This window comes from Hyaena hyaena, unplaced genomic scaffold, assembly GCF_003009895.1.
Source record: "Hyaena hyaena isolate Hyena2069 unplaced genomic scaffold, ASM300989v1 scaffold_7, whole genome shotgun sequence".
Taxonomy (NCBI): Eukaryota; Metazoa; Chordata; class Mammalia; order Carnivora; family Hyaenidae; genus Hyaena; species Hyaena hyaena.
In genome coordinates this window covers 1,948,138-1,962,944 of record NW_024080639.1, presented here as the reverse complement: position 1 = coordinate 1,962,944, position 14,807 = coordinate 1,948,138, and the positions used below count along the sequence as shown (strand labels likewise).

Below are 14,807 nucleotides of genomic sequence, written 5' to 3'. Positions count from 1 at the left end.
AAAAAAGAAGAAGCACGGAGACGCCGTAGTTCAAAGAAAAAATAGACTCACTGAATTATAATATGAAAAATCAAAGTGTCCTGTACAAGATGAAAAATAACCTCCTTACCTTATGATTTGACAAAAAGCAGGTTAAGCTAAACAGCATTTTATTCAGATGGGATAACATTTCACTCTTTTAAAATTATGTTCTTCAAGCACACCATTAATAAGCAGAGTGCAGAGAACAATTCAACTAAACAATTTTCAGAGCTCCTTTGTGCTAATATCTTCAGCTGTGATCAATATAACCATATGCATTATGCTGAATTATGCATTTCAGCTAAAGATAGAAAGGAACTTTCAAAAGCAGGGCCCTTAAACACATGCAGTTAATTTAAGCATTAACCAAATGCAAACTGCATTTACATATTCTTCCCCCACATATTCACACAATCTGAAACTAATTTGTACCTTGAATAAAGAGGTGAGTATTCTCTAAAAATAATTTGCCAGTTAGATCAATGAGTCTAAGAAGCCAAAGAAACATCTTCTGGCAAAGAACACTCGATAAATGAAAAGGTAAATGTGTGAAGAGACTTCAAAGTAGAATGAAACAATTTCAAAATCTGTAATACAAAAAGGAACTTTCTAAATATAAAGATTTCCTTATACAGACAATTTCAATTTTTTTGTTTAGTATCTCCCCCAGAAAAAAAAAAGGTTCAAGCCTGTAACATTTTTCTTATAATCTATTGTAACATGTTCACCAAAAAAGTCCCAAACTTCAGTCATTAGACTTATAAATTTTGGGTATTCAAGCAAAATAACTAAAATAACAGACTTAAAAATAAAGATTCAGTTGTAGCAATTCTTCTTAACAAGACAACTGAATGAATGTGTAAAGATTTGTGTAGAAAGAAGTTTATGATACTTAACAGAACTGAAACTCTTTAAAAATTCATCAATGGAATTGTTAAGCAATCTTTGGTACATTCTCACACGGAAAACCAGGACAGACATTATAAATGATGATGATGTGGGTTTATATTTATACTCAGGAACGATTTCATAACATAGTAAAGAAAAAAAGCACACACTATAAAAACTGTGCCTCTGTACATATAGAAACAACTCTGGGAGAACAAACAAAAATATTAATAGTGATTATCTTGTGGGGTGTGGGATTGAGTGACTTTTAGAAAATTTTTTTTGATAACTGGATTTTTTAATGATGTATGTGAATTATTTTTAATCTTTTAATCCAAGAAGAGATAAAAGCTTTAACTTCTTGGGTTCTTTTAACCCAAGAAGAGATAAAAGCTAGTAAAAAAAAAAATATGAAGAATGGATCAGGGGGATTAAAATGACTTTGCAACTGTAATTTTAATAATTTAAAAGAATCTTTGGAAATGAACAATAGATAGGTTAAAAGAAAAGACCACCAAGATTCTATCCCCTCAAGAGTTTCTTTCCAGAAACCAATCCAGCTGTTTAGACGTAAGAGTTCTGAAATACTTGATATTTAGGGAAATCTAGAAAGCACAGAAATAAGGCAGGTTGTCTTCATTTCTCTTCTTTTCAGAATGAGCAGTTTTATATCTGTTTTTGGAAAGGAGAGAGTGAATACAGAGTGCTTCTACTTCCTTCAGTCAACAAGAATTTACTGAGCAACTACTAAACAAAAGTAGGCACCATATTAAAATCAGGAACTATGCATCTTTGCCCTCAAAATTTTTGAATACCCACCCGGTCACAAGTCATGTTGTCATTTGATTTTACTCACAATATTTTAAGAAAAATTCACAAACAATTTTTCATGAAATTTAACCATTCGGTAAATAAATACTGCACATGTGTTTCATTGAAACGAAAACTACATCGATTGTAAGAAATGTTCTGATTTCAGATTTCTCAAAGTGTTGGAAAAAGTCAGACCATAATTTTAAAATGTTATTATTTAGAAGATGCATCCCAACTTCAGAGATGTCAAAATAGGAAAAAACTCCCTCTTATAGTTAATAAAATAAGGCATGGTGAGCTAAATCGGTAAATAGAGTACTGACTACATTTGTAATTTGTTTTTTTTTTTTTTTTTTTTTACCCGAGCCTGCATTAAACCTTGGACACGAATCCAAGAATCACGAATGCAACAGAATCACGAATGTTCAAAAGAGGCAACGTTATTATCAGCTCACTTGGTTTACGTAGACGATGAGCAACAGATACGACATTTGACGCAAATAATTCAATTCCCCTGTTGTGCATCTGTGTGTATAATCCAGTCAGCCAGACAGCTACTTTAATTATGATTATTTTACTTCCCTGAGGTGAGAGGGGGGAGATCTGTGATTCGTACATGAAACTTATTAATGATTATTATTGTAGCAGGGACATCCTAACAGGTCTTCCTGGTATTTAAGGTCACTGTCACAGAGTCAGTCGATTGAGACATCTCATTATCACAGAGGTCGTCCCTGTTCGACCTACCAAAACCAGTAAGCAACTAGGTCTGCTCCTGTCGTCTTCCACTGCTGTGTTTTTGCTCCCGCTGCGCATGCTTATTTGATTACTGTCAGTTTCTCCCTATAGAATTTATGTTGCATGAGGGCAAGGCCTGGGTTTTGCTCATGGCTGCAGCCCCAGAACTTAGTGCCTGGCACAGACTGGCGGCTCAAGAAATGCTTGTTGACTGTGGAACACAAGAAGGCTCAACAACAAAAAACCAAAAGAACACCTAACTGAAAGTATCTCTGACAAAAGAAACAAAAGAATTCCTTTGGCATGTACACAAGGCTGAGAAAATGGAAATTTTGAGTGACCGACTGCTCAGCTCGTGAAAGTGGACGGCTGTCAAGACAAGCTCTGTATCCCCCGCCCCCGAACCCCATATACAGCAAGGTGCCTGGCCAAGCAGTAGGCGCCACACGCCATGCTGCCCGGGGCCAGTGAATAGCGACGGGTGACACCCAGGTCGGAAGTGAGTCGTTGCGGATGTACCTCTTTCGGCTTTGACTCTGTCAAGGATTTCGGTTTTGGCTGTGAGGTCAGACTTTAAGGCAGTCTCGAGCTGAGCGATCTGCACTTTCAGCTGCTGCTCCCGTCCCTTCCACGGCTCCTCGTGGGCGGCACTGAAGGCACTGCAAGACACACGTGACAGGCGGAGGAGAGCCTGGAGAGCGGCCGCGGCCGAAAAACGCGCGCGAGAAAAGCTTTTAGTGGCACAGAGACCGCTGTCATCATGTCTTAGGAATTAAGTAAACATATGCCGGTCTGCTGCTGTTGAAACCAAGGCGCCTTTCTCAGGCTGCGGTTAGGAAACATGAAAGGCTTTGTGGGATGAGCAAAGGAACTGGCCTTAATTTAGGGCTCTCCAGTCAGAAAAGTTGGCAGCGTGCAGCTTTTGTGGGACTAGGAAAGGAATTCAGATACTGCACATGCTCCAGAGGAATCCGCGGCTCCAGACCTCAGCCATGGGCCTCGGCTCAAACTAGGCTCTCCCGCATACGAGCCCTCTTAGCACCCAGAGAAAGGGGCTCGCCACCTGATCTCTACTTCTAGAATCTGGAAGTTTTACAGAGTCTGGGATACTATCATACTCACAAAATTCCGGCCGTGGAAGGGTAATGCACTGAAATACAGGACGGCGACTCTGCTGCTCAGGAGTAGTGAGAATGCAGTTTTTGTCCCAAGAAGCCAAAGAGCGTTAACAGGCTAAGAACAAGGTTTTACTTGTAACGCGTGATTGGGATGAAAACCTAGTAAGAACACCCTGGTAGGGATGATGAAGATACAAGTGTAGCAGTTTAAACCACCGTTAAAATCGACTCATGATTAAATCCCAGCATTCATTTATGCCAGTGGTTTCCAAATGCTGATAAGCTAAACCCTGGTGCTGGACCAGCTATACTCAACACTTGAGGAGACTTAAAAATGAAGATCCTGGGGCCCAGGAATCCAGAGTTGTATAAAGCTTCTGCAGGTGATAGCCAGGTTTTTGGAAAAACTGATCTTGATCTGTATTTCAGCAGAAAACTATTATCTGTGAAGCTTGATATGACTGAATAATTATCAGCAGCTTTGACCCTTCTCCTTATTTTAAAACCATTAAATGAAACAAAAATTTATAAAATCTGGTTTTGTACCGACGATGAAGTAAGTGGAAGAAAAACTTATCATTGAAAATTGCCCTTAATGTTGCTCCTGGCTAATCTTGCGGTTTTCTTCCAAAAGAGATACTTTTCTGGGAGGCATAGCTTTCAAAGGAACAGAATTATGTATCTATTTTACATTTTGAATGCTTTTATTGCATTTAAAATAATATGAACTTAAAAATAAATGAAATTCTAGAAGTTTCTCTAAATATGACATCTGTTTCTTCTATCAATGTTCTCATTTCACATATGGAACCTTAAAAAAATGCATGAACCTATATACCGATATTTTAAGTTAATTTGATCAAAGGTACAATTACCTAGACTTAAATGAAATCCAAACAAAATATGTACTTTAAATATTAAAGAATATTCCTTTACATTTTCATTTTTTAAAATAAAGACCAAATTTAATTTCTGCGTCTGGTCAAATTATATAAACCAAACACACACATATGTATGTATGTGGATGTACGGGTACGGGTGTGTGTGTGTGTGTGTGTGTGTGCGTGTCTTGTATTATTAAAAACATGTACTACCCGGAAAAAAAATTAGCATGATGAAATAGGCACAATTATACATTATATCAGACGCCAAAAATTAGAAACAGTAGTGTTCCAATAGCATAAGTACCAGCAAAAAGATCACCAACAGTTAATCTGGCAGAAACATCAGAAGCTGTATGTGTTTAAATTAAGAACAATTTAGCAGCCTGGTTTTTCCAAACCCACAAAATACTAGTGTAAATCAGCATAAGTCAATCTGAATTTAGTCCACTGCTATCTTCCCTCTAAATTTAGGATTACATTCCACTGGAGTTTCATGAGGAATTCCTTTTGAATTTACTGTATTCCTCTATGCTTGGAGCCATCTGTGTAACTATAAATGGAGAACCACATCTGGCTCCATTTTCTCTGTAAAGGCTGTGTACATGATTAAATCTGCATATGAGAACAGTCTTTGAGAACCTTTTATTCACGAAAATGTTTTTGTATATTGCCTACAGTGACAACCAAGGGGGGGATCATAGTTGGTCTGTGTGCACATCTGATTTGTTATGTTATGTTGCTGAAGTGGGAGAACGTCCATCCACAGTGAATGTCCACTGGTGCCTGTGCCCACTGGCATGACCACTGGCAGTCATGGGTCAGCGGACACTCTTGATCAACAACATGACCAGACTGAAATCAAAGCTAAAGAACTCATCTCCACCCTAAGGTCTTTTTTCTTACAGAAGAAATTCTACTTATTCCCATGTTTAAGGCCACCCTAATGGGAAAGAGATGGAAGAATAAGCTCTAAATCATCCATGAAGAAATCCATAGGTGCTTCAGTTAGGACCTAATGGAAATTTACATAGGGATATTTCACCTACTGAAAGAAAATAATGCCCTGAATGTACTTGGTTTGATTTCTGAGAAGCACAAAGTGCTCACTTTGGATCACGTGACCTCTTGTGATTCCCAGAAGACTGCAGGGGACGGGCGCTCACTTTACAGAAAGGGACCTCAGAAAGTCTGTGGCTGGTCGGCAGGGCTCCATTAAGTTTTGGATAGTAGATGGCTACTGATTACACTGTGAAAACCTGCTTCACCCAATTCTCAAAAAGGTTAATACCCTCTTCAAAGACCGGACCAAGTCTTTTTTTTCCTAAAATAGGTATTAGTGTCTCTCATCTCTAACAGAGTCTCTGGATCCTCTCTCAAATGGGCTAAATCTGAATTGGACGGTGATGGGAGGCTGGGGAAGGGAGGTTCCAAAGGGGTGGTAAAAGCCACGTTTTGCTGTTTTCCAGGTTATTCATAGATTTCACAGCTGAAGGACCATTGTACTCATCAGTGCTACCACCCTCAAACTACGCCAACTTCAAGGTGGGGCGCAGCTTTGCGACACTGCAGTGTAGAGTTTCTCTCTGACCACGTAGATTTAATTGCAAAAAAGTTCCTTCTGATTTTCCAAATGGAGTATTTCTTAAATAAGGTTATACTTATTTCTTGGCAGTGTATCAAAAATGTTTTCGCATATTAAAACGAGCTCGTTCCAAATACTAACATGAGGGTTTTATCTTACCAGATGATTCTTTAATATGTCATATGTCAAGTAATAAACACATTCGAAATTTCATTTGGGAAAGGAAGATGAGAATGTAATCTGCAAATCATATTTTTCTCCTGAAAACTAGCCAGTTTTGAATAACAAACAAATGCTCTCCTTCTAAAAACATGCTATCGCTATGACTAACCAAACAGGGAGTAAATTGTATTTAGTTTTTGATGAGCTCTAGTTGTTGGCAATAATGGTAACAGTGCCACGGAATACAAGAGCTTTAAAGAATCTTAAAGACGACAGTGAATTTTGTAGAAGTTTCTCCAAGTGTGTTTCTGAAAACATATTATATTTTAAAAATTTGTATTAGAGAATTTTAGTTTTGTTTGCTATCATGTGTGCTGCTAGGTTTTGTGCCTAAGTGACATTAGGTTTTTTTTTTTTTTGGACACAAAATGTTTTGACACTCATTACACACATTTACTTCCATATACCTCACACGAAATTCAAGTGCGAGCTGCATAATGAAGTCTGTTTTTAATGTGACAGGAAAAAAAATGTAGCTCAAGCATAAAACATTTAAAAAAACCCTTCAAAGTCAGATTTACACTCTCAGATCATCTTCTAATATGGAAAGATAAAGTTTCATGGTGATAAAGTAAATATGAGAAAAACATGTCTCTCTCCAAACTCCAGTTATGCATTATTCCCGGCTAAGTTTAATGTTTTTTATTCCCAGAAGGTATGTTCAGTAAATCCTCAAATAGGGAGGTAGAAAATGTATAAGCAACGGCCAAATGGCACTTATTTTTCTTGTATTAAAGACCATGTTAAATTATTTGAAATTACAAGATGTTGAAGATAAATATAAGTCAATAAAAATTCCTGAATGAATGATAGTTCTGTGGTTCCGTGACTGTTTCCCTTCCACAGAACCAGTTTTCCAACACAATTAAAAATGAGAGATAGTGAAGCATAGGGGGGAAAAGAAATCAAGTTTTAGAGTCAAAAGAATTGGGCTGGGGTGTCTGAGCAATGTTGTGTGGCTCTGTACAAGTCTCTTAATTTTTCTTGGCTTTCAATTCCCTCATTTCTAAAATGTGGGGATAAAATTATTTCCTCTGCCCTATAATGCAGTGGTTGTGTGATCTATATACTGAAATGTGGAAATTTCAAACATATAACGACCAAATACTTAGATATGAATCAGTATAAACCTTGAATTGTTCTACAGAAATGAGAATATAGGAGATACCTCGGTGGCTCAGTCGGTTAGGTGTCAGACTCTTGATTTCAACTCAGGTCACGGTCTCGTAGTTCATGGGTTTGAGCCCCACATCTGGCTCTGCGCTGATAGCATGGTGCCTGCTTGGGAGTCTCTCTCTCTCTCTCTCTCTCTCTCTCTCTGCCCCTCCCCTCCTCCTCTCTCTCTCTCTCTTTCTCTCTCTCTCTCAAAATAAATGAAAAAAGGAGGTGTGATAGGGGCGCCCGGGTGGCTCAGTCGGTTATGCATCCGGCTTCGGCTCGGGTCATGATCTCACAGTCCATGGGTTCGAGCCCCACATCGGGCTCTGTGCTGACAGCTCAGAGCCTGGAGACTGCTTCGGACTCCGTGTCTCCTTCTCTCTCTGCACCTCCCCCACTTGCTCTCTGTCTCTCTCTGTCTCTGTCTCTCAAAATAAAAATACAGACATAATAAAAATGTAAAAAAAAGGAGGTATAATAAATGCTTTAGGTAAAATTAATCATGGTTAATGAGAGAGGGGCCAGAACAAAGCTGTAGGGCCAAATGATCTGGAAGGGGTCCAAGGCAGAGCCCACATAAGGATTTTTAGCTGGTCTATCCTTGCTAAAGAGCCCCAGATATTATTTTAACTAATGTCTGAATCTGCTATTGATAATGGTTTAAAAAAATTTTTTTTAATGTTTATTTACTTCTGAAAGAGAGAGAGAGGCAGTGTGAGCAGGAGAGGGGCAGAGAGAGAGGGAGACACAGAATCTGAAGGTGGCTCCAGGCTCTGAGCTGTCAGCACAGAGCCCGACGCGGGGCTCGAACTCATGAAGCATGAGATCATAAGCCGAAGTCGGACGCTTGACTGAATGGACCACTGGGGGGGCCCTGCTATCGATACCCCTTAACATCATGAGCGGCTGTGCGAAGATCATCAACACTAGTAGGTAAACAACATAGATGACCCATGCCACTAGCATGATGCACGACATTAATCTGCGCATCTTTTCAAAGTAAACATAAACAACAGCCTATCCCTATACTCTTTAGTTATTTGTTTAATTTATAGAATGTAAGTTGACTGTTAAAACATACTGTAAAAAAGTGTGTCGGTGCATCAGATGACTCTTTTGTGACATTTCAGAATATGATCAACAGAAGCAACCTTTGAATATCTGCTCTAACATACATCTTCTAATATGTAGAGTAAATTTACTTTCATGTAAATTACACTTTCATGTAATTTACTTTCACGTATAGGAAAATACTTTCCTGTCTTTACCCTTTATCAATTATCATGTACTAAAAAGACTTAAAAATACACACCATATGTGGACACACACACAGATATCTGTAGCACTTAACTGAACTTAGCTGTGGTGCAGAAGTTCGTTTGTAAAACCATTGGAAGGGCTTACTTTTTAAAATACCATCATTTTGACGTAGATTAAAAGACAAAATTGAAGTAGCCCTTTAAAATTTATCTTGAGGGGCGCCTGGATGGCTTAGTCAGAAGAGCATGTGACTCTCAATCTCAGGGTCGTGAGTTTGATCCCCATGTTGAGTGTAGGGAGTATTTAAATAAATAAACCGAACACGGGCATTCCCAATACCTACATTTCCAGGTTGGTGTGACACACTTACACTTTGAAGAGTGCCTAGCACAGTGCCTGCTCCTCATGGCTTACGTCCAGTAAACGAGAGCAGTTGCTACTGGCAACACAATGACACGGTTTGCTAGTAATAGGCTCCTGCTCAGGTTAAAGAACTTATCACGAATGCCCCAAAACGGCTAATTTTTCTTTTGTAACACACATATATTTTTTCAATCACCCACTTCCGGTTCTTTAATCAATATTAGATATTCTGATGTCCACTGCTTTGATATAAAGGATCTCAAGCAAGAGAACAAGAGAACACACGTATCGTGATTTACCTGGTATAAAGTTTGTCGTAGCTCTCCTTTAAAAGTTCCCGTTCCTTTTCTAGGTCATTGATTCTATCCTGCAACTAAAATGCAAAGAAAATGACACATTAGGCGATTATCATATAAATCTACATGGGAGTAAAATAACATGAGAGGGGGCTAACATGTTTTAGTCTTGATTTCTAAATCGCAGCTGCTAACTAGTTAACTAGTATCGTCTGTATTTCATTTAGCACCGATCTTTTTCTAAGTTGTTAAGTTAACATGAAATTAGTATTTGTTTTAATTTAGTAGAGACGTATGCACTGCTCTATGGTGACATGTGCCAAAACTCAATAAAGAATGTGTTAAAAGTTTGCTATGAAGTCTGGGAAACATATTTTTCACTTCCCTCCCCGATGAATTCCATCATTATGTTAATTTTGTGTTAATTTCCAATTGGCCCATAAAAATAAAAGGATTAACCTTTCTTTTGGTTCATGGTTCAAACGAATTGTGCGATGCACGATTTACTCTGAAGACCTAACTTCTTATGTTACCTGGGGTTTACAAAGAGCCGGTAGCACATCTTTTAAATAAGTGAATGAATAAATAAAACTGTATGCCTTGTTTTATCCTGATGAATAATATTTTTAGAAACGAACTGAGGGTAATCATTATGCCTTTATGACTACCATGTAGCTTTCTGTATTTCTGTCTAGCATTTATGTTTAAAGTTTTATTCACCAGTATATTGTGTAGTTATGATCCTTTCCCACGGATCAGAGCACTCTTAAAGTTCATTTCCATTTTCATAACTCCCTCTTGATGCAAGTCTGAGGCATAGTAAAGATTCTCTCTCCCAAGATCAGAGCAGAATGTAGGCATCTTATTTCACTGCCTCAGTTCATTCTCTTTAAGAACAAATTTAAGAGGCTACAGAAAGAGATTGTGCTAGCTGGGAGACACGAGCAGTGACAATAATAGAAAGATAAGTTTTCAAACAACTCCCTAGAAAAAAATTAAATATTTTCACAAAATTGCTGACGCTGCAGAGCAGAATACCCTTCTCCCCAGAAACAGATGTGGATTCCTCTAACGCTGTCTTGGTATCTCAAAAGGCTCATAAGATATTAAGGTTGAGAAAGTTAAGTTCCACAGGTAAGTTTCGAAACGTGTCTTCTTTTCCCTCAAGAGTCAACCCTTTAGGTGAACAGTGAGTATCAGCCCCCTAGCAAGTGTTTGCAAGCACTGAGATGCCTTGCCCATGACAACGGCACTATGCTTTGCTGTGCTCAAAGCACCGTGTATGTAGTTTGGGATTTTTAAATAAATGCGCTGCTTGGAATGTCTCTGTTTTACTTTTTCAAAACAGTTACAGAGGAGTTTTTTTTATTATTTTTTTTTAACATTTATTTATTTTTTCGAGAGACAGAAACAGAGCACGAGCTGGGGAGGGGCAGAGAGAGAGGGAGACACAGAATCCGAAGCAGCCTCCAGGCTCTGAGCTGTCAGCAAAGAGCCCGACACAGGGCTCGAACCCACAAGCTGTGAGATTATGACCTGAGCCGAAGTCGGATGCTTAACCGACTGAGCTGCCCCGGGCACCCCAGAGAAGTTTTAACGCAGCCGAGGGCTAACAGCCTCCTGGGAGCTCACCTCTTCTATTCTCCTTTCAGAAAACGTCACGGCGTGTAACTGTTTCTCAAGGCTGCAGCATTTTAAGCGCTGCTCTTTGAGCTGCGCATTTAGCTCGTCTCCATTTGCCATCAAGGCTTCGTGGCTGATCCGGAGACTTCTCTGCTTCTAAAATACAAGATTGTTTCGAAATTACTCTTGGATTCTGTGTTAAACAAGTGACGACAATGCTGTAAGTGAAGGTACTCCTAAAGTGTACATTATACAGGTTATTCTTCACCTCCCAAACGTGTGCGCGCTACTGGTCCATGGAGACACTCGTGACCCAAGTGTGTAATTAGGAAAAAATACATAGAGTTTTCCTAGCACAGAGTCACATGATGCAAACTTTTTGTCCTTTATTTTATTTCCTCCTAGGTTTTGACTGGCTGATTAGTGACCAGTGGTTTTGGCAATTTTTTTTTCTTTCTGTTGTGGCTACAGTGGTTGGACACGCTGTCTAAAAATGCCGCCACATGGGTCAAAAATAAATGCTGACCACAGATAATGAAACTTGAAAGGCTTTGTCACCACAGCATATAAACAGGCTAACAGAAGGTTAGCTTCTACTTTTAATACAATTAGGTTGAAATTTTCAATTCAGGAAAATAGTTACTGAAGTTTTCAAAAAAAAAATTTTTTATTTTTCTTGTAAGTAATCTCTATGCCCAAAGTGGGGGTTGAACTCACTGCCCTGAGATCAAGATGCTTCACTGACCATACCAGCCACACATCCTAATCTTCTTAATTTTTAAAATGGCATTTATGGATACGTTTTAAATTTATATTCTTAGATGTTACATACTTTTTTTTTTTTTTTTTTTTACTGTTTACTTACTTTTGAGAAAGCATAAGCTGGGGAGGGGTAGAGAAAAGGGGACAGAGGATCTGTGCTAATAGCACAGAGCCCGATGTGGACCTCGAACCCACCAACCACCAGATCATAACCTGAGCCGAAGTCAGACGCTGAACCTACTGAGTCACCCAGGTGTCCCCACTTTTCTTTTTTATAAATAAAAAAAGGTGATGATGATATTAAAGTCTTTTCATAGAAATCATGACCATAACATGTAATGGCTCATATCCTAATTAAAATCACTTAAGTTCTGGGGTGCCTGCGTGGCTCAGTCAGTTGAGCATATGACTTTTGATTTCGGATCAGATCATGATCTCATGGTTGTGAGATGGAGCCCGGCATTGGGCTCTGCGTTGGAGGTGGACAATGCCTAAGATGCTCTCTCCGCCTCTCCCCTGCCTATGTGTACGCACGGCATACACACCTCTCTCTCAAGAAGAAAAAAAAAGATAAACATCTGAACTGAAGTTCTTCAATCATTTAAAAGAAACATAGGTATTGAGTCACGGGAGTTCAATTTTTGGTAATCTTGGTATTATTAGAATACATTATCTTTAACCACCTTTTCCTGGACTTCCTACCTCATTCGTTGAAGCTGTTGGTCTGAACCTCTTAAATCTTTTCTTTACCCAATGTCAGTGCACAAAAGAGGAGCCTGTGCTATAGGAGACACTAGCTACTGGTGGTACTGGAAGAAATACTTGGCATCACTGTTAAATGGAAGTCAAGTGGTCAAAGTGACAGAAGAACGAAATGTCACTTTTTATTTCCTTTCCTAATTTCCCATGTTGAAAATGGCCCTCGGCTCCATGTTTTCTTAATTTCCCTCTTGTATCTATGGGTAGCCAGTGCTATTGACTCCACTCTCCGACTAGCCTTCTCTCTTTCATAAGCTCTCATATTTACGTGGAAGGCAGTTACTACTTTGCATTTAAGGAAGCTCCTGCAGGATGGAAAGCACACACCAGAGTACAAGTTTAAAAACATTTACCTAATTCGAGAGTAAATTTAGGCTTCCGATGACCCTATGCTTTCCATCAACTTACTGCTTTCCTGGTCTCAGCACTTCAAAGAAACTACTGCTTCATATGAATTGTGTTCATCTGGAATGTTTGGGAGTTCATTAATTCCAGAACCTACGTTAATTATGCAGTGCCAGTCAATAGGAGCCTTCCGCTGGCACATTCCTGTGGGGCCACGATCTTGTTAGAGTGGCCAGGGGGGTGAAGAGTGCCTAGTATTGTCGACCTGAATGATGAAGAAGTAAAAGAAGTACCCTGGTAGCTGACATGATGGCTATTCAAATATTTTGTGATAACGGGACATAGCGCCAAAACCAAACACATCAGAGAAAGATGGAATGAAACCTGATTACTGACCTATTTATAACCTGTTCTGTCTTGGCTATTTCATAAATGCTTAGAACTGAAGAGATATGCAAATATGTCTAACCCTTCAGTGCTATGTGCCCATATGAATTCAGATAAAAGGAGTTAAAAATACATTTTCTTGGCATGAGATAATTTATGATAAACATGTCTATTATTTTAAGATGACATAGATATTTATAAACAGCCCAACTGGTGAGTTATTTCTTTAGCTATTAAGTTATAAATTACAAAGAAGACACGAAGTGAAAGTATACATGTGTAAGAATAAAAAGAGCATCTTTAAAAAAAACTTTTTAGTGTTACAACCATTCTGTTTAAAATGAAAGAACATAAACACTCTCTTTGAACCTTTGTATCTATGTATCACCGTAATAAAATAAATGATCACAGTACCTCTTGAAGCTGAATAAACTTTCCTTCCAATACTGACAGAGCATTGCTCTTCTCCACTAGTTGTTTATGAAGCTTAATCATTTCTACATTGTCCCGAATGTTTGACCTTCAACAGCGTGTTTAAGAAAAAGAGAGAGAGAGAGAATAAAAAAATGCAAGGCAAAAGAAAACAACGTGTGGTGGAATCAAAACTTTTCATTAAAAAGTTACCTAGGGAAAATTCACACACTTGCTTCTCAGTCACTAAGGTTTTTGGTGTATCCTATCATACACTTAGGATAGATGCATTATTTAAAGCCAACCAGTCATTGCTCTTGAACTGTCACAAATTCATAGATTCTCCGAGTATGCAGGGAGACCCAAATTTGATGACTTGTGTCGCTTCTACCACAGCTTGTAATCTGCGCTTAAAACCATTTTACAGCGTCCTGAAAGATGGTGCAAAAGGAGGTCAGGCTACGGCACAGCGATTGTTCTGCCCCGCACTTCAGGCTCATTTTAAGGAGGACTATCATACTACTACTTTTCTCTAAGACAAAAATATGCGATACAGCCACTCATCTTCCCACCACTCCCTTGAAACAAATGGTATCATAAGATTATCATTTATTGGAGTTTCCTCCTGGAGTTTCCACTTTTCAAAATATTTCCCAAAAAAGTGACTTAGCATTTTATACTAATAATGCCCAAAGCTGGCATTTAAATATGTTGCAGATGTGCCTTTAGCTGTAAGAGATCATTTAACGTCCACAGGGTATATAGAAACCCTATATGCTGCAATACTAGTTTGTATTTTTCCTACTGAGATTAAAGCAAATGTAGAATTTAACAGGAAGATCTTGTTAAAGGTTAATCATAGATCTAAATGAATACCCGTTTTCAAAAGGCATTTACTTTCCTGACAGAGAAAGGTTCTTTAATTTAATACGTTTTACCTCCAAAAGTATTTTAAAAATCGTGAGGCTCAGTTTTAGGCTTCACTTTTTTTAAAAAAAAGTAAACATAAAAATTTTAGATTCAGAAAATTATTTCAGGGTTTCAAGTAAGTAGTTTTACTTCCAAGAACGTATCTAGTGTACGCATATTGGAAAAATTGTCACAATGCCCTACTGGAACCAGAGAACGGGCTACAAAAGCTCACACATCTGTAAACCAGCTGAGGACTTGAAATACT

General features: G+C 38.5%; 1 protein-coding gene across 1 annotated transcript in view; it reads right to left on the bottom strand.

Moving 5' to 3' along the window:
- RPGRIP1L (RPGRIP1 like) overlaps nucleotides 1-14,807 on the bottom strand; it is a 92,930-nt gene that overhangs the window by 56,120 nt on the left and 22,003 nt on the right. The window contains exons 8-11 of the mRNA XM_039241749.1: nucleotides 13,634-13,739; nucleotides 10,976-11,122; nucleotides 9,347-9,420; nucleotides 2,980-3,119 (exon numbers count right to left, since the gene is read on the bottom strand). Coding sequence (XP_039097680.1) covers nucleotides 2,980-3,119; nucleotides 9,347-9,420; nucleotides 10,976-11,122; nucleotides 13,634-13,739 — 467 coding nt within the window. The remainder of the gene's footprint in view (nucleotides 1-2,979; nucleotides 3,120-9,346; nucleotides 9,421-10,975; nucleotides 11,123-13,633; nucleotides 13,740-14,807) is intronic.